The following is a 26,455-nucleotide window of genomic DNA, read 5'->3' as shown; positions in this document are numbered from 1 at the left end:
AATTCGAGCTTTCCCTTCAAGCTTAAAAAAATATGTATACTTTGAACGCGATTTTTCTAGCCCTTGAACTTTGAGAGCTGCTTTAAAGACCTTCGATACCTCTTCTTTTGGGTTTGCTTATAACAGCTTTTTTAATTTTTTAAAAACAATTTTTGCTCTTCATGGTGAAGTATTTTTGCGTCGTATTTCATTGTGAGTCTCTGAAAATATCTCCCCCTCCGATCTCCTACCCGTTGTCCACTTCTCCTATAGACGTTTATAGACTTTCTAAGGCCATGATTTATTTAAACTGACAAATTTTTGAAGGCTACAGAGAACTCGTTTTCTTGCCCTTCAACTCGCTGCTGATGCCCTCTCTGATTTTGTTTACGGGTTGGTGACATTTGGGAAGAAAACTTTATGTTGAACTTTTTAGCGCTTGTTTGAAAGGCATTCAGGCAAGCTACCTGGAGTGTTTTTCTAGGAAGTTACGAAGTGTGTAGTTTTGCTTCTGTCCCTCTGACTTTGAAAATATTTTATTACTTGGACTAAGGTGTGGAGGGGAGGCTGGCTGTGAAGGGTTTCCTTGTATACTAACATACAAAAATTTGATATGCTTCACATAGTATGAAAAGCAAATTGGGTGCCATTGCCCACTGAGAAAAGGTTCCCTATTTAAAATTTGTATACTAGTTAAAAAGATTTATCCTTAATTATTTTGAATTGCTTAGAGCTGGGGTGAGTGAAATTAATATTTCTCCCATTTTATTGACCTAACTTCATTTTTATTTGAAGAATGGTACCTTCCTGACATTGTTACTTTATACCTCCCAAATTAGAAACAGTTCTCTCCTGTCCATTTGGATCCCCAGCCTCTCTTTCCAAAACCCAATACTTGACAGTGCTGAAACAGTTTAATTTTCTAAATCATGTAAGAAAAATTGATTTCACTATAATAAACAGATTTTTCTTCCATGAAACTTTTACTTTTAATGATTTTTAAAGATCTGTGGTAGACATGTATTTAAAATATGTATAATGGAATTTAGTTAACTTTATGCATTAGTTTTCTTAGCTATTTTATTCTTTTAAAAGTTGGAAATGTTATAGCTTTCTTTGTGAGTTGCCATGGAGAGATCTGTGACATTACCAACACTATATCTGTTTGGACAAAAGATTTAAGTTTTAATTAAGAGTTGTATCTGAAGATAAGTATATCTCTGGATCCTTGTATTCTTGGAACTATATATAGTTCTTTACAACTGACCTACAAAATACTTTTAGAAGCACTATGTATGTCAGATTCTTAATTGCAAATAATTTGGTATGCTTAAACCCAGTTTCTTTACTTCCTGTCACTGTATTATCAAAAATTAAATTGTCTTAAAAAAAAAACAAAACCCTAACACTACAAACACCCTGGGGAATCTTTTTACAGAAAGAATCTTGAAATCATCTTTTTAGATGAAAATAAGGTCCTTTTTTTTTTTTTTTGGTAGGAGACAGATGATAGTAAACCTATAATCTTAATAATTAAATAAAAAAGATTAAAAGAATGACTAGGTGAGTGGATTTGGCACTAAGTGTACCATGCATCTTTGATGCCCTTAATCAAGCCCAGGTTAGTCTATAAAGCTTACACCTTGAGTGGTGGTCTTTAAGTACCTCAGAGAAAGTGAATGATTTCCCACAGAAAAGAACATTGCTAAAAGAACAAGCAATATAAAATCACTTCATTTCTTTCCCCTCACCTGGGCTAAAATCTCCCAAATTCCTATTACAGGAGGACCCCTTCCCCCCAAGAAATTGCTCAATGCTGAGAACTTCCAAAGTGATATTAGAGACGCTGGAAGCACCATGGATGGGTTTTATGATCAACAAGTCCCTTTTATGGTCCCAGGGGTAAGTTTATGTGGCTTTTGGTTTGTTTTGTCTTCCTTCTTCGAACGTGAGTCTTATGGCACAGCCCCCTTTGGACCCCTTTACTACACTTACGTCTTAACTGTCTATTGGCCTCTTTCAGAAATCTCGGTCAGAGGAGAGTAGAGGGCGGCCTGTGATTGACAGAAAGAGGAAGTTTTTGGACACAGATCTGGCTCATGATTCTGAAGGTAGTGCAGCTCTCCCCTCTGCTGTGGCTTGTTCATATGGCTCCCTGTGAAAACTGCAGCACACAGCCAGCTTCTTCCCTCTTCCCCCTAGGAGAATTCTCCTCATTCTGGTGTCTTCTGTTTTCAATTCCAGAGTTGTTTCAGGATCTCAGTCAACTTCAAGAGGCTTGGTTAGCTGAAGGCAAGTTTCTTGGCTGTTCTGTTTTCCACATAAAACATTTTACTGTGCTTTTTAATAAAACTTAAAGATCTAAAATAAAAAATCTCTTTTCTAGCACAAGTTCCTGATGACGAACAGTTTGTCCCAGATTTTCAGTCTGATAACTGTAAGTACCTTTCTGGTGGTGGCACATGTGTTCTGAGAGTGTTTGGTCCTCGATCATCCGTGTCTAGAATACTTTTCAGCTGTAGCCAGCCTCTTTGGACAGTGGTATGTGTTTGGTTTCTTTTAATAATTCAGAGTTAACCCCCTCCCCAAACTCTTGTTTCGTTCCTTACTGAAGTTATTTCTAAAGTGCTTTTATTTTATTGCGGGTAAGATTTACCAAACATGATTTTATCTTAAAATTTGTGCCTAAAGAATTTTGCAAAACTTCAAGCTCAAAAAATCCTAATTCTCAAGTTAACTAAAGTTATATATAAGTTACTGGACCAAGCATCCATTAATCAGACATTCTCTTCCAGTGGTTTTTTTTGGTTTTTATAAATTAGGTCCTTGATAGAAATCATGAGCCTGACATTTTTTTTTTCTTTTAAAGGTGCAGAAAATAGTTAATGAAAGATTCCAGTTAATTGTGGCTTCACCCAACATGTTGTCTATTTCTTTTCTAGCTCAAAGTTGACCCAAAAATGGTCACAGAAGTGACCTGATTTACACTTATTTTTCATGTAGTTGTCAAGACTATCATTCAAAGAGTAAAAACCTTTACTTAAAATGGTCTTTAAGTGCTCATATCACTGAGATAACAAATGCTGTGGAAGCTCAGAAAACAGCTCTAGGGTACTGGCAAGGGCACAGTTAGCTTTGCACTGATCTTTGGGGGCTGTCCTCAACAGGTTTGGGAGCTTTTATGGTCCAGGCAGAGCTATCAAGGACAAAGCTGGCTGATGAAATTTGAGCAGCACAGGGCAGCTCTAGAGAGCATTAGTCACTGGCGAATGAGCAGGTTTAGAAGAGAGGCCTGGAGAAAATGCTGCCTCTTGAGAGTTGCATCATAGAAAAATTTGTGTCTTAGTCATAGTTTATAATAGCAAGCACCTGAGCCAGGCAAGGATTTGATTTCTCATTTTGCACCAACACATTTTTCCGAGCTTTGTTTTATCTTGTGTGTGTGTATGTAAAAATGCCACTGGGAGAGAGGATATCTTTGGATCTAAGTAAAAGCTGTGTGTTCTAAATCAATACATGAAAGGCCAGAGGTACTAACTAAACATTCTTTAATGATAGGCCTCATATTCATGGGGAGATGCTAGGAAATGTGAAAAGGGAACAAAGTGTAACTCACAGATGCAGGGTTACCTTAGCTTTGTCACAGCTTGGTGTGGATGTTTTCTATAGGAAAGTAAATGCATGTTAATTATTGCCCTCTGATTGCTTTCAAATGATTGGGAAACTTGCCACTGAAAGGCTAAAGAAAGATAACCTAAAGTGTGTTAGTGTGTGTGTGTGTGTGTGTGTACGCTCGCGCATGTGTTTGCAAGATAAAAGACAGGATTGTAATCCTACTTTGTTCTGTGTTGACAGTTTGGCCCAGCCTTTCCAGTTCTTGCTCAGAGCAGCATAAACTGCAGTCTGTTTGGGAGGCTTTCTTGGCAGAGGTTCTTTGAAATGCTTTTATGACACTTTTGTTTGTTTCTCTATAACCCAAAAGAGTTAGAAGGGAGGTGAGATGACTGCATTCAGATAGATTTCATGTGCTGAAGCAGAGGTAGGTTCCTTAGAGAAAGATGTCAGCAGACAGGATATTTGGATAGATATTTATCTGCAGGAAGAGGCTTCAGTAAAGGAATCAATAAATGTGTTCTGGCTTCTTAGAAATAATTCCTGCTCAGCAAATAGAACGTGCTAAGTTCTTTAAAGTGCCATACCTAAAATGGAGCTGCTTTGGGAGATGTTTCTGCTTACCAAGTGTGATGTGTTTCTTTGTTTGCTTTTTGCTTTAACTTCTTAAGGTTGGGGTTTTCTGTCTTTAAGGATAAAGCAGATGTTTGAGTAGCCTCAGAGAGTCTTTGAGAATTCCCCCCACCCACCCCCGACTCTTCTTTCTAGAGATGGAGCCGAAAGAAGGATAGATTCAGACAGAGGTTAGGCAGGAACACAGATGTGGGGAGGTGTATTCTTGAACTATGTCTCTTTGCTGTTATATGTGTGACTTTTCACTGCAGTTGAGACAGGCAGTATAGACTCACGGGAGCTGGCAGAGCCCAGGGCTGGGCAGACCCTTTCTCTGTGAGTACCTCTCACAGTCTCCTATTGAGGATCAGCTTCCACTCCAGCCCCCTTCTGGAAGAGCCCTGACTGTTCCAGGGAAGTAGGAGAAGCTCATGCAAATTTAATAAAATCTTACGAACTGGTTTAAATCACTGGATCAATGAACTGGAAACCAGACTTGCACTTGCGGGGTAAAGCAAATCTCTCCCCTAGGGTGGCTGAAACATTTGTAACAAATACTCTTATGTGACCTGCCATGAGTAGTAGTCTACCTTTTTTGTTACTGTTGACTTGACTAGTTTTCCATGTTGAATGTGAGAGTTTTGGTATGTATGTGAGAGAAAAAGAAATACCAAGTAATGTGGGTAACTTATTTTAGAAGGTCAGGTTTGAAGATGATGGCTTACTTTTTTTGGTAAACGCTATCAGCTCAGCTTCTAAAGAGATTTTTCTATATATTCCAGATTTTGGTTCCTACCCATAGGCATCCATTCATAATTTTTTTTTTTAATAAATGAAACCACTGTTCTTAAGAGTTAAAAGAGAGGTGAGACATTTCTTAAGTCTTAAAGAAACGCCCAGCCTACTTCTAGTTGTATAGATTTCCCTTTACTTCACAAATACAGAAGTTAGTTAAGTATCCCCCCTAGAATCTCTTAAAGGTCATGTTCAAGGGAATAAAAAGTGCCACCTATAGACATAGGGGTTCTGCCTTTGCCACCCATTGTCCCTTGATCCTGATAAATAACCCTGAAGATCCCAGATTGTTTGAGCTACAAGTCCCTTTTAGAGATGGTCTTGCCTAACCCTTTCATTTTATTAAGGGGATAATGTAAGGTCCAGACAGCTGGAGATACACTGGTGATTAGGGGCAAATGGGAGGGGCTAAGTAAAATGAGGGAGGAAAAGTATATAAAATCCTGTCCTTAAAGAAGCTGTCACAAAGCTGCAGAGCCAAGGGCACTGTCACACTCAGAGGCTCCCTCATGATTTCAGATGCCTGGAGCTGGCCTTCAGGAAAGCCTGGTTGAGGGTGGGCTGCCCAGTCTAATCCATAGTTCTCTTCATCCTACAGTCCCAAGAAACTTGCTCAGTACCTTGGTGCTTTGAGTTTTTTGCATAGGGTTTGAAAGAAAGAGAAATGATAAAACAGAAAAATCAGAAAACTGACATGTTTTCCAAAAGACGTTTGTGTGTGTACACACTATGTATCCTGTGTTTTACAAATGTGTTTAGCTACGTGTGCAGTAACACACAGAGCTACCAAGCCACGGAATCTGGGCCAGTAAATAAGTGTGTACTACATTTTACAGAATTAGCTGCAAATCGAAACCGAGGATAATAATGGAAAATCAAAGTGCTTAGTGTTGGGTTAGGGGTGGGAGTTGATAATTCAGTGTTGTGAACTGTTTGTTTGGACACCTTAATATTCAGTTTTCTGAACTGATTGTTTGGGCATCTTAGGGTATTAGTCTCTTTTCTCAATCTGGTTCTTTGGGACCCATGGACTGTAGCCCACCAGTCTCCTCTGTCCATAGGATTTCCCAGGCAAAAATATTGAAGTGGGTTGTCATTTCTTCCTCCAGCGAGTCTTCCTGACCCAGGGATTGAACCCGTGTCTCCTGCATCGCAGGTGGATTCTTTACCGCTGAGCCCTCAGGGAAACCTAGGGTATTACTAGGTTCTAGCATATATACATAGTGTTTTTAAATGCAGATTTAAGTTTTGAGTTTTTAAAATTTCACTCGTTTCAGTGTGATACTGTGACTGTTATACCTGTCAGCATTTTGAAGAACTAAAATATTTTACGTTGAGGAGAAGACACGGTAAAATCTTATTTTAAAACATGATCTCTAAACAAATATAGTTTAAAGAATGGTTTTAAAATCCAAATGGCCATGTTTTCCCCTTGAAGTGTTCTTTTTAGATCTGTGCTTCAAAAAGAATGGACTGACTGGAGGAAGTAAGGGTAATTTCCTAAGACTGGCTAATTAACTGATAAAATCAACTTTTCATAAAGACATTTGCAATAGATGGCTGGGAAATAGGATTAACTGTTAAGCCCTTGAACCTAAAGTATATTGATCTTAATCCCATTTCAATATGAGATTATTCATCTGGATTTTTTTTTTTTTTAACTGCTCAGGAGGTTGATATGGTGGGGGGAGGGGTGACTTCCTTTGGGAGAGAGCAGTCATTTTGGCCCCAGACACACTGTAGCAAACTCTCCGTTTACTTGCTTTCTGTTCTTGGGCCATTTGTATATGAAAGGAGCATCCTAAAGTCTTTCTTAGCACAAGGTGAAAAAGACAACAGTAGGCACTTTAAAAATAAGAGGCTTGAGGGAGTTGAGGCTCTTACTTAATCCTTTGCCAGAGCCTATAGCTCTGAAGGTGGGAGAAACGAGAGCTAAAGCAGGAGCAGGAAAGCTAGAGGTTATTTGACTCCAAGTTTTAGAAACCTTTCAATGTCTTTGTTAGCTAGTCCACTCCCTACCTTACCACTGAGAAAGGGCTAAATGATTTGAAATCCTCTCCTTGATAGCCTCCAAAATCCCTGTAATGCAGGACTCCTAAGAACCAAAGCCCTAGCATTCCCATTTATTGAACAGAGCCATGTGTTTACACAAAATCTGTTTTCATCTAACTTTAATTCAGTTAGGCTTATTAAAAACAACAGACTTTTTCTCTTCCTCTTCTATGTCTCTCTGCTCTCAGTCCTCTAATAAAACCCAGTAACCCTTCCAGTCTCCCATGTTTGGTGCAAAAGACTTGGGATAGAAAATTACACCTGTGTCTGCTGGGCAGATCACTTTTGTAGATTCCAGAGGTAACAAAATCCCAGCATCACGAAATTACAGTCTGTCCCCTGTTTTTCAGCATTCTTCTGCCTTAAGATTAAGATGTGGGTAGTCTGATAAAGCTGAGAATTTCTATTATCTGCCATTTCACCCACCTAGTATCACTGTTTTAACTTCAGTCCTAGAAAAAACATTACCACTGGTGGGGTGGGGTAGGGTGGGATGTGTAATCCTCTACCCAGAGACTGTTCCTCCACATGTTTCTGGGGTTTTAATTGTGATAAAGCTCATCTGGGCTCAGAGGCTGACAGCCCCCCCTTGGGCACATGGCTGCCCTTGAGGCAGCCTGGGCCCCATCTGTGCCCTGGCACATAGCGCTTCTCCACTTGCAGTCCAAGGAGCTCAGAGTCTTGTCATGTTGCAGCTCCCAGCTCTTGGACAAGCGCCAGGCATGCTGATGCCAGTACCGGATTAGGTTTCTTTTTTAAAAATCCATTTTGTGAACTCATCAAGCTCATTTAACAGAGGCTTTGGTCGTCAGTTTCTATCATTGTCCCATTCCTGTAAAAGACTCAGCTTAAAATAAAGGAGACACAAAGACACTAGGCCCCTAGTGTGTCTGAGTGGGTGCGCACATGAGTGTGTGAGTGTGTAACCAAAAGGTTAAGTCCACCTTTGAGTTTGGCAGGTAAATGACCGTGGACTAGCAACTCAGAAACTCAGATGTTACACTTGAGAAGAGTCCCTTCATAAAGGGGCCCTGCCTAGCAAAGAGGTACACCTGCCTAACAGGAGGAGGCATCTAGACGAAAGCTGCAGCTGAGGGTGAAGATTCCAGGGAGCAGGATAAAATCTAGCCAGGAGTTTCAGACTGTTCTGCAGAGTAGCCAAGGCACTGAATGGAGAGTCTGGTTAGTTATATTCAGAGAAATGCTTCCAGTGGTCAACCATCTGAGTTCACTGGCTTGTGGCAGTGGGGGCAGGCAGTGAGAAGCGGTCCACATAAGACATTTGAAAATAGTCCAATATGTTTTGAAAAAGAGGGAAAACCCACGTGCTAACATTTATCCCCTGGATCTGGTTTTCCTGAAGCAGCATATTCTTCCCTTGAAACGAAGTCTACACTAGACTGGCTTCATAACATCTTCCTTAGGGTGATTATTGAAGGTTTGAAAAGAGTAGAAACCCAACCAGTTTTTAGCCTTGTACTTTGTGTTGCCCTTGGAGTAGGTTTCACCCACAGACGATAGATCTTCTCTTCTCTTTTGATGTCTCATGAGCATTCAGGGGGAGTATTATAAACCTTTCAGGCCGGATGCAAAGCCAGGAAAAGGAACTGTGAAACTGTTCATAATAGATAGCTTGACCCCTCCCCCCTTTGCAGCCAGACTCCTGTAGTGTCTCCAGAGACCCACTCCCTTGGGGAGGTGGCTCCCAATACTGTTATAGGAATGGAAAAGCAAGGAGTCTGGAAAGGCTGGCTTCCAGAGAGAGCTGCCCTCTAATGCAAACCAGCTCACCCCTGGGGGCAGGAGACATACCGCTGAAGTCTGTTTCAGCTGGTACCTACAGTCAGTTTCTGAAGTGGGCAGCGCGAGATAGATTCCTTTTGCCAGAGAGCACTTGCCGACCTCACTTGGAGCTGACTTGCACACCCTTGCGGATTTCAGCCAGGGTCTCGGCCATCTGAGTCTTAAGGAGAGTGTGGAGCAGGCAGGCGCCTGCAGTGTCTGAATTTCTTACATAAACACTGCGCGCTGGGCGAGCAAGCGTCCCTGCGGCGACAGCTGGGCTTTGCTCCGTCTGCCCCAGCGAGCTGAGCTGCTGAGTTCCCCACCCCCCCTTGCCTGAATGGAGCATTCCAAATTGGTTGTGAATGGAGGGCGGGGCTCCCTTGCAGACTTTTTCAATGAATAACCAGACCCCATTGTGCAGCCTGTGGAAAAACAACCAACTCAAACAACACTGGGACTGTTAGAAATATGCTTGTGATTGGCAGTTTGGAGAACCTCCAAAATTAGTTTCCTTTGGCTTCCCTGCTGCTCCCTGTTCTCCAAGCCTGGGCTTAATAGGGTTTGAGTTTTCTTTTAAGTGCTGATTTTTAACCCTCCAACTTCCAGGCTGGTGGCCTGGGCTTAGGCGGAAGGGCTGCTGCCCACCCTCCGATCTGCCCCCACCCCTTTGTCTCTCATTTTAGACTGAAGCTGTCTAAAGGGAGTGATAATGGGAGAGGGTGGTTTAGCTTCCCTGGAGAGAGGTGTTGAGACTTGATCTGAGAATATTACCCTTTTATCTCTTGGTTCCCTTGGGGCTGAGGCTTTATCTCTCCACTGAAGATTCCTGCCTCCTCTTCTCCAGTCTTTATTCCAGTCCTGAAGAACTGGTGGGGTGTTTGCCTGCCACAGCACTCACATGTACCTTTTAACATGGGAGGACCCAGCTATAACTTCTCTACTCCTTGGCAGTCTCTCCCCCATTTAATTTCCCACTGTGGCCAGAAACATATCATTTTAAAGTGACCCTTCCCAGACTGCTCCTCAGGTATACTCTCCCACTGGGCACTCAAATGCCTTGCCTCGTCAAATGAACATCTCAGGAAGTGCTAGAATGAACCCAGCCTCTGATGAACCCCCAAATCAGAGTGGCCTCCTCACTCCAAAACTAGGCCAGCTTCTAGGGGTACACTTGCCTCAGTATTGCCCACCCTAAACATCTCCCAGGCTCTTGGCTAACAGCTCACAGACAACCCCCTCCCCAAAAAGGACTGTGTGGGCTAGACCATGGCTGGGCTTGATAAACATAAAGGACAGTCCATTAAAAACCAAAACAAAACTTGATAGTAATGATCCGGTGCCATTTTCTCAGGGTTTTCAACTGAGATCTCTTAGTTCCTGCTCTTCCTAACGAGGCTATTTGCATTTGTGTTTTGCTCTAAGGATTTTTTTTCTGAAATATTTCCCTTGCTATAAATTGGTTTTCCAAGGATGTCATCCTTTCCCTATTAAAAAAAAGAACAGGCCTGGGCAGATTGTCCTTTTGTGAGAGTTTGAAACCTCTCAGGAGGTAACCCTAGATATCTGCTGTGTAAGAGGATGCTGATGTTTGTGCTGCTTCTCCAGAGGGGCTGAGGAGGACTTAGCTTACATAAACACTTTTCAGCTGAGTGCCTGGAAATGCTTTGTAATTGCCTGAAAGGGCACTTAATGAGGGTCTTTTATACTTTTCCCATAGAAAAGGTAGAATAGAAGGAGAGGGGGGATGTCTCCTCCACTCAGCTGCCCACTGTAAAGACCAGATCCTGGAAGGCCTACCCCACGTTTCCTAATCTGAATTTTAGTAGAGAATAATTCAGTGGTGATCACGTCACTGTGCTGGGGGTACCCTCAGAGTCAGAACATTTCTGCTTCTCCCCAGCTTCCTTTTCTTTCCTTCCCCACCAGCCTTGAAATCTTTATTTCTTGGGGAATAAGGAAATAGCAACATAGGGCTTTAATGTAGTCTGTATTTTGACATATTAAACATAGTCCCCGCTTCTCAATTCACATTCCTGTTGAAGCAAGAAGCAACCAGTTTCTCTTAGGCTCTCAGTGTCCAAAAGCAGAGAACCCCTGTCTTTTGTTTCTTCACCTCTGTCTGAGCCACGGCATCCTTCTCTGCACGCAGCCAACCCTTGGGGAAATGTATTTTGCTCACCACCACTCCCATTCTCTTGCCTCCCTACCCTGTTCAGCAGCCCCCAACACCAGCCTCCAGCCTGCAGGGAGGTAAGTCTGTAACATTAGTTCTAAGAGTCCTTGGGGTGACCTAAGGGGTGAATAGGAAAAAAACGAGCTAGGGCCATTTTTCATTTTCTGATTCTGTTAAAATGCAAACTCTACCCAAGTCTTCCCAGGCTGCCTCTAGATTTTGTGCAGCTCACGCCGTACCCCAGTAAGCCTCTGTGCGAGGGGTCAAGTCACACTGTAGGCCCTCTTCACACACTTGATGCGTTTCTGCCTTTAGGAGCAGCAAAGCTGTAGATAAAGAGGAATGATTCTCTCGGAGGGGAAGCCACTTTCCTTAGGGTTTGAGTTTCCTCCTGTTACATTTTTAAGATGAATTTTAAACTTGAAGGTAAAATTTTCCACAGTGATTAAATCCCACTTCAAGTATTGTTGCTGCTTTAATGCCAGTTTGGATGAGAATCAAATGAATTGGGAATAAATTACAGAAGGGCTGTTAAAGAAGGCTTGTTTTGCATTTTTTCTCTATGCAGGAGGATTGCCCTGTTTCCCTCTTTCCTGACTGTGTGTTCCATCTTGAGCAGCCCCTCATGGTAGAGTCTGCTGTGGCTGACGGAAAGCCTACAGTGGGGGAGGCCAGCCCTTCGCCTCCAACAGAGCTGGGAGAACAGGGCTGTCTCTAGGCCTCTCTCTCTTGATGGTGAAAGTTAAAGAAGTTGTCTATCATATTGGTTTCTCCACAGCCCAGAGTTTGCGGATGTGACACTCTGATGCAATTAGAATACACGTACTGTGCAACATTCTCTGATGGCAGAGCCCCGAATCTACTAATATGCAACCTACTTCAGTCAGAGTTGGGCCTCTTCTTTTCTAAGCTCCTTTTTCTCCCTTTCATTTCTAACTCTTCAAGGCCTCTGGGTTTCCATTTTCAGAATTCTAAAATAACAGCCCTAAATTGTTAGGATAAATGAGTCGCTGGAAGAAAAGGAACTACACAAACCCAAGCTGTTTCAAGAATAATGCTGAAGTGTGGCAAGAGTGTGAACTTGAAGGAAGTCAATCTGAAACTAGTTCATCTAGGTCAAAAAAATCAACCTGTCTACTACCATTGGCATTAGATTATCTTCCTTGTTTGAGAACACCCGTTTTGTGTTTAGAAATGACTATTTGAAAGATGCAGTTTTGTGCTGAGCACATGTAGCTGTTCAGTAATAGGTCCTCTTTCTGACCTGCAGTTCCCTTCTGTGAGTCAGGACATTCCTGATTTAGTACATTCATCCAAGGTGGGTTCCTCTTTCTAACATGACCACTTCTTTTGGGAGGAGAAAAAAGTATTAAAGAGTCTTTTCCCATCTATTTTAGCCAGACTTAGAATAGAAACCCTTAAAAAAAAAAAAAAATCACCTGTCATTACTGTTAGTACTAGTAGAGGTGAAGAAAGGATAAGGCCAATATCCTAAATTCCAGTTAGAAACTGGTCCTCCTAGTCGATAACCAAGGACATGAGCAGCAACCTCCTTACCCTGGCAGACTCGCCCCTGGCCCACAGGTCCCCCTTGAGGACTCCTTGGCCATTCAGTCTTCCCTATGCTTAGCCCATCACTTTGACCTCTTCCCAGCTTCTCCCAGCGTTTTCAGCCCCTTTGCAGAAGAGGTAAATAGACGGCCTTGAGGCCCCCTTCTCTTCCTAGCCAAAGCTATGCCCCCTGCCCACCCTTTAGGACTTGGGCATCTTCCTTGACTTGGGTCATGATTTTTCCTCTCTGGAGGGGGGAATAAAGAGGTAGGGGGAACCTGGAGCACCCCCTGGAGACTAGAGGACCCCACACACATTTTGAGTGGTCAGCCTGGGTGGTGCAGTTCTACCTTTTGGGTTGCAAGCGTACATTAATACCTGCCAAACTGACTTCCACGGGCAAAATTTAGTTGTTCATCTTTGCCCAATGGTATTTCAGCCAGCGGCTGCTGTTGCAGGAAGAGGCAGTGGAAGAGGAAGGAAACTTGGTGGGATGATGTAATTAGTCATTGAGCTGGGCCTAACAGAAGCAAACCTCCAAATCACCCACCTCTCCTCCCCATTATATGAATTTAGTAGAAAACATAAACGTGCATGCATGCTAAGTCGCTTCTTTGCAACTCCATGAACTGTAGCCCACCAGACTCATCTGTCCATGGGATTCTCCAGGCAAGAATACTGGAGTGGGTTGCCATGCCTTCCTCCAGGGAATCTTCCAGACCCAACCCATGTCTCTTATGTCTCCTGCATTGGCAGGCAAGTTCTTTACCACTAGCGCCACCTGGGAAGCCTCTAGAAAATATAAACATTCTAGTTCAAATAAGATCCCATCCTAGTAAAAATGCCCCCAATAAAGCCCTTTCCTATAAAGTATAACCCCCTTGTCCAGTCAGTTCCTCTTTTCCACAGAGAAATTAAAATCCATTTATAAGTAAAACTGCCACTTATCTTTTCCTGCTTTTACCCTAGCCGCAGGGCTTTGTTTGGAGGTCTAACAGAAGCTACAACCTGGGGGCCCCTGAAGCTAGAGCTTTGGTATCTTCAGAGCTGGAGTTCTCCATTGAGAACTCTAATATATTAATATCTAATATCTCCAAGATACTAATATGTTGTGTCATATATTTTACATTCCAGGGAACAGTAAGACCATAAAATACCGTAACACCAGTCCCGCCCAAACACAAGTTGGCAGCATGTTACTCTCCAGAGCCAGTATGAGCATCGCAGCTTCTTGTCATTGAAGCCAACCCCATGTGAAGCCTTTCCCCCAGAGACAGCAGCGTTTGGCAAGCCCAGTACTTGGCTAGGACACAACCTAGACCCGTATCACTCTTGTCAGCTTGAGTCCATAGCAGAGATTTAGGGTCATCCCTGGTAAACAAAATGGAAGAGGGGCTTACAGAGCATCGTTTTAACTTCTTCGTGGTATCAATTCTGTTGTCTGATTTAAAACCCAGGTGGGAGACATTCTATCAATAACCCTTAATTCCCGTCTTCCAGGAGAAATTCCACTGCCTTTGCAGGTGACCTCTCAGGAGTTTCAGATACTGCTCTCTACTGATGCTATTTATACCTTTTCAAAGTTGGGCCATTTTTTTCTTTTTGAGCTCCTTTTTCTCCCTTTCATTTCTAATCTTGTATTCAAGACCTCTAGGTTTCCATTTTCAGAATTCTGAAGTAATCTCATGTCCCTGCTAACCCTGTTTTTCTGCCCATCCCATTTGTGAACTGATAGGGGTCTCTCTGGAGACAGTCTCCATACCTGTGTTAAAAACTTTTTATTTTATATTGGAGCATAATTGACTAACAATGTAATGTTAGTTTCAGGTGTACAGCGGAGGGATTCAGTTATACATATACATGTATCTATTCTTTTTAAAATTCTTTTCCCATTTAGCTTATTACGGAATACTGAACAGAGTTCCCTGTGCTATATGGTAGGTTCTTGTTGGTTATCTATCTTAAATATAGCAGTATATACACACCCAATCCTCAGTTTCCCCAGTGGCTTAGCAGGTAAAGAATCTACCTGCAATGCGGGAGACTCAGGTTTGTTCCCTGGGTTGAGAAGATTCCCCTGGAGGCGGAAATGGCAAGCTACTTCAGTATTCTTGCCTGGAGAATCCCATGGACAGAGGAGCCTGGCAGCTACAGTCCCATGGGGTCGCAAAGAGTCAGACATGACTGAGAGACTACTCATGCATACACACACACATGCATTAATCCCAAATTCCCAATGCATACCATCTTTCAAGTAAGTGCCTATCATTTTTTATATAAACTCACCAACAAAGTATTCCTGGACTTACATTCCCCCAAAGATTCCTGCCCTAGAATTTCCAAGTATTGATACTTGGTATAACCTCATTTACTCTTATGAGTAAGAGAAGTGTCTTCTGCCCTCACCTCTTTTTCCACTGTAGCAAGACCTAGCTCTGCTTCTGCAGGTTATTATTTCGCTCTGGTATTCCCTAGCCATCTTCATGCAGAGTTGTCAAGATTCAAATCTTGCTCTTGGGTTGTTTCTGTTCCAATACTGTGTAATTCTAACCCTATTTGTTGGGATCTGATAGCCTTTTCCCATAGTCCATACCACGATAATAAGTTCAGAGACATTTTTCTCAAGCTGACCCATATTACCCCAAATTTCTAGCTCTAAATCGTGAAAAGTAGAGTGGTTTTGTTGGGGTTTTTTTGTCCACACCCCAATTCCCGAAGCCTGTCTTATGCTGACTGTAGGTTTTTCCCACAGCGTGGAAGAAATCTGATTCCTGGCACCAGATGTTCTAGGAACTAGCTTTATCAGTTTCTAATTTGGCTCTTGTGTTATTTATTGTACAGAAGATGGTATTGGCCATATAGGGAGGACTTCTATAGTTGTTAATTGATGAATTCTGCTACTTCAGGGTTGATTCTTTACCCTAGGGCCCTGAGATATACCACGAGGGTAATTAATATCCAGTCCTTTGGTCCTCACTGAGAAACAAGGAAGTAATAAACTGGAATAATCAACACCATAATTCCCTACCACCATGATTAATCTCTAGTCTAAAACCCTGAATATTATTGTTACTCACCATAAGCCTTGTAGTTCTATTTGATTTCTTAAACTATGTAAATTTATTAGTATGATGGAAAACAGATTACTTAAAATCTTGAATACTATTGCTGTGACAATCATGAAGAGATCTTTTTCTATACCTGCTGCTGCTGCTGCTAAGTCGCTTCAGTCGTGTCCGACTCTGTGCGACCCCATAGACGTCTGGCAGCCCACCAGGTTTCCCCGTCCCTGGGATTCTCCTGGCAAGAACACTGGAGTGGGTTGCCATTTCCTTCTCCAGTGCATGAAAGTGAAAAGTGAAAGTGAAGTTGCTCAGTTGTGTCCGACTCTCAGCGACCCCATGGACTGCAGCCTACCAGACTCCTCCATCCATGGGATTTTCCAGGCAAGAGTACTGGAGTGGGGTACCATTGCCTTCTCCGTTTCTATACCTACTGATACTAAATTCTATCCCAGAACAGAAACCTTGCTTTCTCCATGTAGGACTTTGCCCAGGACAAATACAGCTGTTCTTGCTGTTTGAGATTCAGAATGAACCTACCCGGAAATCTCAGCCCCTCGATGTGGTCTGCTCACCCAGGTGTTGGCTGCACCAGACGTTTGTCATATTTCCCATGAGTTATATGGAGAGCCTTGTTTCCAGCCCAGAGTCCTGCTGCCATTCTTGATTCCCAAGACAAATGCACAGAGGATTCTCTAAGCCAACAAACTTAACACAATTTAGGTCTTAAGCTCCACCCTTTTCTGATCACTTATCCTAATAAGCTAGGTTGGGCCAGTTGGAGCCCCCAGAAACTCTTGTGCCTTTCTCCCCACCCCCAGGTGCTCAAGGCCCCAAAAGACCAGGTCACCCAATCCCAACCTCCTCTCTGGGCCCTGGCCGTGCTTAACCTCTTTGGGCAGAAGGAACCAAACCAGCTGCTTAGAAGGAAACATGAAGGAGAACACTGGGGAAGAGAACTTGCATTCCTTCTGTCACCAGCACAGGTTGGTGATGGCTGCAGGCTGCCCTCCTGAGGACTCCGGGGATGGAATCTGAGCTGTCCTGTCTTCTGGTTGTGTTCTAAACCTGTTATGCACGTACATTCACAAGGAGTGGGCATTCTCTATTTTATTTTTTCCAAAAATGCTTTGTGATCTTGAGTTGAGCTTCTGTTTTAGTTCCTGTTGAATGTGTTATTAATGTGTATACGAAACTACTGGTTGATTTTACTTTTGTTACTGTTTTGTACTTGTGTAATTGCGGTCTTTTTACCCAGCAGCTGTAGAGGTGGCATGGACAGTCGTCATGGTGATAACAGTGGCAGTTTATTTTTCCCTCTCAGGTGTTCCCTTCTCCTTTCTAAGTGGGCCAGGGCCAAAAAAATATTTGAGAACCACTGGCTTAGATGTTAGAGTATGACAACATTTGTCCTTGTGTAATTTTAGATTCCTGGGGCTGTATTATCCAAACATGGTAAAAGGTACAGATAAACAGGACGGTCTTCTTCAGGTTTGGTAATAGGCCAGGGGTGACTTCCTTCGTGTGTAAGGGCATGGTTTTGAAGTTGTTAGCACGTCTGCTGACCTGTTCAGTCAACCGTAAGATAGGGTTTTTTCTCCAAGTATCTCAGAGGAGATGATATAATAGCCATTTTATTGATTTTTTTTTTCAAGACATATTGCTGCATTTACTTCATTTCTCTATATATTCTTCCCAAGTTATTGGAAAGTTGCAAGCTTTATCACATTTCACCCCCAGATACTTCAGTGTGCATCTCAAAAGACTGAGGACATTCTTCTACATAGTCTAAGAAAATTAACTTTTATTCAGTAATACTCAGAATTTCCCAGCTGTCTTTTATAACTGATATCAATATTGTTTTTGATCTAGAATTTAAGAATTGTACATCAAGCTTATTGTTACATCTCTTATATCAGACAAGAATCTGCCCACCTTGCCCTCCTCCCCCCAGTAACACTGACTGTTTTGTGTTTTTGTTTTTTTTGAAGAGTCCTTGCCAGCTATTTTGTAGTTGACTTTTTAGGGTACATATTTAAAGGATATGTAGAAACACAAATATACAGAAATGCTGACCTTAGGCATGGAAATTCCCTATGTTGTGGGTTTTCTCACCTCATATCCATGTTATTTTGTTGACCTTAAAACAGTGGTGAAAGAACTGAGTGAGTCAAATGGAGAGGTTTGTGCACATTTGAAGAGAAGGCTTTTGAGGGACTTACAGTTTTTAGCACAGCTTACTAAATAGTTGATTTTTTACTATTTATGGATGATTTTTGCTACATTCAATTTTTTAATTTATGCTTACAAAGGTTAGCACTGTCAGATATTAGAGAAAATGGCAGTCCCCCATATCTCCACCAATTCTACTTTTGGAACTTGTGCCCCTAAATTTGATAACATTTCAAATTTTTATTTTTGGAAACTGTTGCCAGGCAGAAACAGTGCTAACCATCCATTCAAACGGGTTTGAGCATGTCTCTTATTTGGTTTAGAAATCCAAAAGGCATCCAGATATTTTTCCAGATATTTTTTAAGTGCCAGAACCTGTCCACTTAATCTCCCTTGAACCTCTTTTGGTTCCCAGAACAGGGAATTATGGCCTGTCCTTGTCATTTGCTATAGCAATTACAAGAAATACCAAGATTAGGAATATGTTTTATGTTTGAAATGGTTTCTAATCTACACAAGGTAGTAGAAAACTAAAATAAAGACTGATTTCCAACTTCCAGTAATATGGTAGAACTTAAATAAACCTCAGCCTGTCTATCCTTTTCTTACTAACTGGCTGACTATGCTTTGTCTCAGAGTTTGTCCAAGGAAGGCCAGGACTAAGGAAAGTCAGCAGTATGTTGGAAAGTAGGTCTTTTGGGGTTTCTTTGTGTGCAGAACTCAAGGGACACCACATCTAGTGACTTAAAGCCCCCTCTCATCTTTGCCAGTGGCACCCTGACAAGTTAGGAGTAATCAGGGGAGTAGAGACCACACATGCTCTATTTTGCCAACATCATTTTTAAATTGACATGTCCCTCTGTCTTCTTTCCTGGCATTCTACTCGCCACCACAACCAAAGAGCAGTACAGGCAGGTGTCTTGGGCTCCCCCTGCCACCATTCTTGGAACTACACAGTACGTATTCCTTACGGAGAAGGAGGTGAGGTGGTAGTGGTCTGAGAAAGGAACAGTGACCCACCGCTGGTGACAGAGAGAGCAGTAAGCTGAGGGATGAAGCTTCTTTGTAGGATTATGGCTCTGGGAATCCTGAAAAGTCTCTCAACCATGGCCATGTACATCCGCACCACGTTTGTTTACAAGCGCTATGAGAGGCTCTGGAGACATGGGCTGGCACTGGGGCATAGCCGCAAGACGTGCCATGTGGAGGCAGATGTTGGTGTTCTGGTCAACTTGCATCATGAGACACAACCTTCCATGTACAGTAAGATCATGGCTGTCAGGCGTAACCAAATAAGGTCTGCCCTGAGGTCAGGCCTGCATGCTGATTTGGGACAGATGAGTCTGCTCTAGATGAAGGTAATGAAAATGAAACTGAAGAAGGTGGAGAGGAAAACCCCAAAACAAAACCTTAACAGCAACACCTAAGAGAAGGAGGCCTCTGTGTGAAGCCAAAGACGCAGGACTGGCTTAGTCTCTCCCCGGTCAGACCGCACTATAACTGATTGGCAGTTTCTTTAACATTCAGTATCTATTACAAAAATGCTGTATGTATTCACAACAAAGGCTGTGGCAAATTGAAACTTTGACAATCATGAGGCACCAAAGGAAAGGCTTATTAGACAAGGTGGTTTTTGTCTTTCTGAAAAAATTCCTTTTGACTCCAACTGTCATTTATCGTAACATTCAACAAAAGTGTTTTCCTTTGTTTTGCTCCTCTGCGCTGAAATAGTGAAGTTCACTGCCAGCACTGGCATCGTAGCTGCCTTGGACAGAAGCCACAGGCCTGTACTTGTGGGCAGGAAACAGATTTTGTCAGTGGGAATTATTATTTCTCTTGAATGGGTTAGTTTGTCTACTTATTTCTATTTTGAAACAATTGGGTTATTTCTTGAAAGGCTGCTTCTGCACCATCACCAAAGAAAGATTTTCTAAAGCTTGAAGAAATCTTAGTGTTAACTCAGTGGTGCTGTTTGACCAGGACAGGAGCTGCCTTTTTTGGGGGCCGGGCCCCAAGGCATGTAGGGATCAAATGTAGTGTGGAGTCCTGACCACCGGGCCACCAGGAAAGTCCCAGGGCTGTTTGTTTAATAGAAACAACTGAAATAATGCGTGACAAGAGTAGCTTGATAAATTTTCACAAATGGTACAGGCATTTAGATCAAGACCTAGAATTTATGAGAGTGAGGAAACTCTACGTACCCCCTAAAGAGGCACCACCCCTAGAGACAGGAGTAACCGCCATCCTGACTTGAAACACCATAGAATAATTTTGTTTCCTTTTGAATATTATTGTAAATGGGGTCATGTAGTATCTGGCTTTTTTGGTTTTTGTGAGACTCCCTGTTAAAGCTTGATTGTAATTTCTTCATTCTCATTTCTGAGTACTGAGATTTTGTGGTGATTGCAGCCATGAAATTAAAAGACGCTTACTCCTTGGAAGAAAAGTTATGACCAACCTAGATAACATATTGAAAAGCAGAGACATTACTTTGCCAACAAAGGTCCATCTAGTCAAGGCTATGGTTTTTCCAGTGGTCATGTATGGATGTGAGAGTTGGACTGTGAAGAAAGCTGAGTGCCAAAGAACTGATGCTTTTGAACTGTGGTGTTGGAGAAGACTCTTGAGAGTCCCTTGGACTGCAAGGAGATCCAACCAGTCCATTCTGAAGGAGACCAGCCCTGGGATTTCTTTGGAAGGAATGATGCTGAAGCTGAAACTCCAGTACTTTGGCCACCTCATGCGAAGAGTTGACTCATTGGAAAAGTCTCTGATGCTGGGAGGGATTGAGGGCAGGAGGAGAAGGGGACGACAGAGGATGAGATGGCTGGATGGCATCACTGACTCAATGGACGTGAGTCTGAGTGAACTCCGGGAGTTGGTGATGGACAGGGAGGCCTGGCGTGCTGGGATTCATGGGGTTGCAAAGAGTCGGACATGACTGAGAGACTGAACTGAACTGAGATTTTGTTTGATATTGAGCCTATAGATAAATTTGAGAAGAATTAATATCTTTATAGTATCAAGCCTTCCAGCCTGTGAACTGATGTATTCTTCTATTTATTTAGAATTCTTTGATTTTCCTCGGGGTTTTATAGTTCAGTTTAGCTACCTTGCATGTCTTTTATTAGATGTGTTCCTAGGTATTAGATGTGTTCCTGGGTATTTGATGCTATCTGTTGCTATTTTAAATGTATTTCTTTAATTTCACATTGTTTAGGTTACTATGTATGTAAGTCATTCTTTTTATGTACTTGCCTTGTAGCCAATGATCTTGGTAAGTTAGCTTATTGATTCTCATACTTGGTGGATACTTTCATATTTTCTATGTACCCACTTGGCAATAAGTGATTGAGGTATTTTTCCTTCTCTTTTTTCCTTTTATTCATTTTTCTTAACTTACTACACTGGCTAGGATCAGGCTTGATTTTTGATCATGGTGTCAGATAGAAAAATCTTCTAAGGAGTTTCCTAGTAAGAAAAGGAACTATGAAATTAAGTTGGTTGATTTGTGAACATCCTATCTAAATTTTAAATGGTGTTATGGTGGTCTACAGAGCAACACATTGTACTTTGTAGTGCATGCCCACGGATGTAGACATATCTTATCAGCCAGCCAACCCGTCTTTCCTACCCCTGACAAGTGGAGACTCTCATTTGTGTATGGATCCTTAACAGAGTTCTGATAGTCAAGTAGAGGTCCAGAGAGCCCGCTCACAGTGTTCTTGTCTCAGAGGTGGCATTTAGGAGGGAATTGTCAAGCAATAGCTTCAGGAGGGGCGGGGCATTTGGGGGTGCATGAGGGTATCCACAGCAACAGTGTGGCATCTGACTGGTCAATGACTGGCTGTAGATGCCAGGTCTTCCACAGTGCCTTCAGCTATCTGGAAAGATTTTGATCAGCTGGACAATAGAAGGGGGAATGAGATCTTATTAGATGGAATACTAGGACGGGAGGCAAGGACTAAGAAGTAGAAACAACTAGAATCAAGAGATGTTTGTTGCTAGTAGGAGTGAGGGAGGGAACCTGAGCGTTTTGGGGACCTAGAGACAGGAGAAAGTGTAAGTCCTTGAGTGGCTTCAGATGTGTCAGGCATGTCAGCAGCTGGAGAGTAGAGTACTCGAGGATACAGACCCCGAGAACTGGCAAAGAGCATTCCTCTGCTTCTCTGCAGTTGTCTTCTTTCTCCATCTCTTTCCCTATTTGTTCTAATCCCTTTTTGATTTAGTCCTTTTTGCTCAGGTTCCATTTGGGAGGCAATATAATGGAATGACTGACAACTGATGGGTATACTGACCACTGAGAGCTATGAGACTTTGGCAGATTACCTTTTGAGCCTTGATTTTTCTTATCTCTAAAATGGAGACAATGAAAGCAGCTTTCTCACTGGGTTCGGAAGATTGGATAAAATAATGTTAAGTAAACTAGCCAGGGCCAATGATAAGGGATCCGTCTGGTTGCCTCTTTCTTGGTCTACCTGGTTCTTTTCCAGAGGTATTAGTTATCCATTGTTCTTTTGTTCTAGAACACTTTCTCTTAATAAGGTGTAATGTGGTATTTTTGTTGTTTTCATTGAAAACAGGGTTTATGTCCTCTTTTTGATGAACATAGTGGGTGAGTGCAGTATCGCCCATTTCTGCCAATGTGGTAGATGACTGAGATGACAGTTGGGGGCGCTCTTCCTTCCTTTCCTCTCCAGTACCAGCAGCTTCAAGACCTCAAGCCATTCCTTCAACTCCTTTGGTCCTCAGGGTCCTTATCCATAACTGTAAAGGCCTAAATTAAGTGGACTATCAGATAGACTCTAGTCCAACTCTAATTACATTTATCGGAAGATGCTAGAAGTCAGATCCCTCACTAAATTATGCATGCCATGAGGAAAAGGACCACCATGTCTGTTTTGTTTACCAGCATATCCCTAGCACCTTCAGGAACCTGACCCATGGAAGATGCTCAACAAATGAATCAATGGATGAGTGAATGAAAGAAATCTTTACAATAAGGAAGGTGGCCCATATTTGCCAGAAATTGTTCATAGGACATCATTGGCTTTATGGGTCCATCTTCTGTAACTGAGCTTAGTTAAACTCAAGTTTTCTGTTGTAGAAAATGTTTATCAATTCAAATAGTCAAACAGCTTTTTTTTTTTCTTAAACTTCTTCAGGAGTTCATGCTCCTCTTTTAATTGTGATTCATTGCCATGGTTTATAGTCCTCAGTCTCTGTCATGGTTTAGTAAGTCACCTGTGTGAAGGTAAGTACTCTATTTTTGAAACCATAGTGTATGATTATACAACATCATAGCACCATCTGCAAGATGCTGTGCCATTTTCTCTATTTCTCAGATCAGATCAGATCAGATCAGCTGCTCAATCGTGTCTGACTCTTTGCGACCCCATGAATCCCAGCACGCCAGGCCTCCCTGTCCATCACCAACTCCCAGAGTTCACTCAGACTCACGTCCATCGAGTCAGTGATGCCATCCAGCCATCTCATCCTCTGTCGTCCCCTTCTCCTCTTGCCCCCAATCCCTCCCAGCATCAGAGTCTTTTCCAATGAGTCAGCTCTTCGCATGAGGTGGCCAAAGTACTGGAGTTTCAGCTTTAGCATCATTCCTTCCAAAGAAATCCCAGGGCTGGTCTCCTTCAGAATGGACTGGTTGGATCTCCTTGAAGTCCAAGGGACTCTCAAGAGTCTTCTCCAACACCACAGTTCAAAAGCATCAATTCTTCGGCGCTCAGCCTTCTTCACAGTCCAGCCTTCTCAAGGCAGCATCATATATCTCATTTTACAAAGAGGGAACAGGTTAAAAGTTACGAGCATTCCTTGGGCTTCTACTTTCCTACTTAAAACACATGCATATGACTATCAGGCTCTTTCATACATCCTCTGACCCAGCAACCTCTCTGTGGAGACTGAGCATCCTTCCTTACCCCTCAAACGGGCCCCTGTTGGCTTTCCTGTCCATTATCTGTGAAACTTCCAAATCTCATTCCTGCCACATTGCACTCTCTTCTCCCTCCTTCGAATGGTTGACTCCCAAGGGGAAAAAAAATATGACTAACATCATGTCTAGCCTTCAAAGGTAAATGTGGACCCTGCCATCAAATTTTAAAAATTAATTCGAAATATAACCCCTGAATCTTAGTAGAGCTTGAAGGGGAAAATTGAAGGCAAAAGGAGAAGACGACAGCAGAGGATGAGGTGGTTGGATAGCATCACTGACTCAATAGACATGAGTTTGAGCAAACTCCAGGAGGTAATGAAACCTGGCGTGCTACAGTCCATGGGGGCGCAGAGAGTCAGATGCAACTTAGTGACTAAACAAGGATACTACAGACTGGGGAGCTAATAGACAACAGAAATTTATTTCTCACTGTTCTGGAAGCTAGAAGTTTGAGATCATGGTGCCGACATGGCTGGGTGAGGGCTCCCCTTCATTGACTTGTGTCCTCAGACACCTCTGCCCTCGTGATCTAATCATCTCCCAAAGGCCCCTCCCCCTAATATCACATAGGACATTAGAATTTCAGCGTATGAATTTGGGAGGTTACAACAATTCAAACCACAGCACTCATTTACTTCTTGAACTCCTCCTTTGGATAGAGAACATAAGATTCCAGGTATAGGACAGTTATGGTATGAGAGAAGGTACCATATAATGTAGAGCCCAAATGGTGTGGTACACACTAGGAGTGCCATGTAGATGTGAGGAAATTAAGACATCAGAATCGGGCTTCCCAGGTGGCACTAGTGGTAAAGAATCCACCTGCCAGTGCAGGAGATGCAAGAAACGTGGGTTTCTTCCCTGGGTTGGGAAGATCCTCTGGAGAAGAGAATGACAACCCATTCCAATATTCTTGCCTGGAGAATTCCGTGGGCTGAGGCACCTCATGGGCTATATAGTCCATGGGGCCTCAAAGAGTCAGACACAACTGAGCGCCCACAGATATCAGAGTTAGCCAAAACTTAAGACTTTCAAAATGGGTATATGGTATTTCTGAAAACATTATAAAAGTTTGCTTTCTGGAAAACTTTGGTTTACCCTCTGGTATTAATCTTGTCAGTAGAACTGATAACTTTTATAATACCGTGAAAATGTCAAAACATTTCTGAAGCCTGAAATGAGAAAATTGAACAATGCTATTGCTGTTTACTCTCCAAACTTAGGAGAAACAGTGATTATAAATGATTTTCTTAAAATAAAGTCAGAAAAGTACTTTCTAGGACATGTAACTGCTGCTTATGTTGGGGCATCATCACCAGTCCAAAACTTTTATGACAGAAGACTGGTAAGAGGAGAAGCAATGACCCAGGAGCAGTGCCGAGAACTAGAACATCCCCTGCATACCCGACTCTCCCTCTCGTTTACCAACAGCATTCTAACAAGAGCAAGCTTAGCCATTTTCTGTGTCTGAATGTCTGAAAACATTCGATAGCAATTGAGGGTTGGCTGCCATGATGTCACCATCAAAAAAATCACGAGAGAGACTCTAATGACTTCTAAATATAATCTGCCAGTTCCGAACTTATTTTGTGTGTTTGGGAAAAGCAGTTGGCGTTTTGTAGGAAAGGAATTATGAAAACCTGCCCTTGCCAGTCAGTCACTGGCAGGACTTTGCTTTTATAAACTTGTCATCTGTGATCAAGTCTTCAGTCTCATTTGTTCACTTCTGAGTCCAGAATTCAGGGTTGGAGGAAGCACCTGAGAAACCAGTTGGCAGAAAGATTGTTCAGTCTTAGAAAATAATTGTCATTTCACTAATTCTACCTAATATAAATCACTAAGAAAACTAAGCTTCTGGAAGATGGCTCAGGAGTAAACATTGAGTGCAACAGAAAAATTCGGTGGTCACCAGAGCACTAAGCACTGTTAGCCATTTAATGAGAACTGCAATCCAGTGGATAACAGCCGGTAGAGAAGCTTAACTCGTTCCTTTCCCTCTCCCTCCCATAGCCAGAAGACAATCCTTACAGTACAGCGTCTTCTAAGAGTTTGCCCTTCTACTTTGGGTAAAGCACCCTCTTTAAAATGAGTTAGCTCCTAGATACATTTGAAAAACTTAACTCCTCTGCTGTCTCAGCATCAACAATGGAATGTTCAATCGACTTCCATACAAAGCAGCAGCTCTGTATACTATCAATTTAGGAAGAGTAATTGGCACCATCTGTGAAAGGATTGGTTATGAGCGCCTGCCCTTCCTGGTAGGGCACTGGAAAGGCATGAAGCAGACACAAGCATGGAGGTTTTCCAGGCCTCCCGTATGCAGCTAGCCTCTCCTCATTTGTGGTTTGGGGTCCATCGTTGTATTCCTTTGCTTTTGAAAATTTGAGATTGACGTGTACACACTGCTGTATTTTAAGTGGATAACCAATAAGGACCTACTGTGTAGCACAGGGAAGTCTGCTCAATGTTATGTGGCAGTCTGGATGGGAGGGAAGTTGGGGGAGAATGGATGCCTGTATATGTATGGCTGAGTCCCTTTGCTGTGCGCTTGAAATGATCACAATGTTGTGAATCTGCTGTACTCCAATATAAAATTTAAAAGTTTTTGAAGTGCCCCTAAAGATTGGGTATTTCTTACTCAGAGCTAATATTTACAGTTGCTTGAGGAAGGACTTTAAAATCATATTTTTAAGTCATATTTCATTTGTATATACG

At 42.4% G+C, this 26,455-nt stretch overlaps 1 protein-coding gene across 1 annotated transcript in view; it reads left to right on the top strand.

The window, feature by feature from the left end:
- The window catches only part of ETV5 (ets variant 5), a 59,418-nt gene that overhangs the window by 1,440 nt on the left and 31,523 nt on the right, over positions 1-26,455 (top strand). The window contains exons 2-5 of the mRNA XM_010853886.1: positions 1,763-1,881; positions 2,003-2,090; positions 2,224-2,271; positions 2,366-2,416. Coding sequence (XP_010852188.1) covers positions 1,837-1,881; positions 2,003-2,090; positions 2,224-2,271; positions 2,366-2,416 — 232 coding nt within the window. The 5' untranslated portion in view covers positions 1,763-1,836. The remainder of the gene's footprint in view (positions 1-1,762; positions 1,882-2,002; positions 2,091-2,223; positions 2,272-2,365; positions 2,417-26,455) is intronic.

The sequence above is a fragment of the Bison bison genome, unplaced genomic scaffold (assembly GCF_000754665.1).
Source record: "Bison bison bison isolate TAMUID 2011002044 unplaced genomic scaffold, Bison_UMD1.0 scf7180017864333, whole genome shotgun sequence".
NCBI lineage: Eukaryota > Metazoa > Chordata > Mammalia > Artiodactyla > Bovidae > Bison > Bison bison.
The sequence above is the reverse complement of the archived record's forward strand: the minus strand, read 5'-3'. Positions and strand labels throughout refer to the sequence as shown.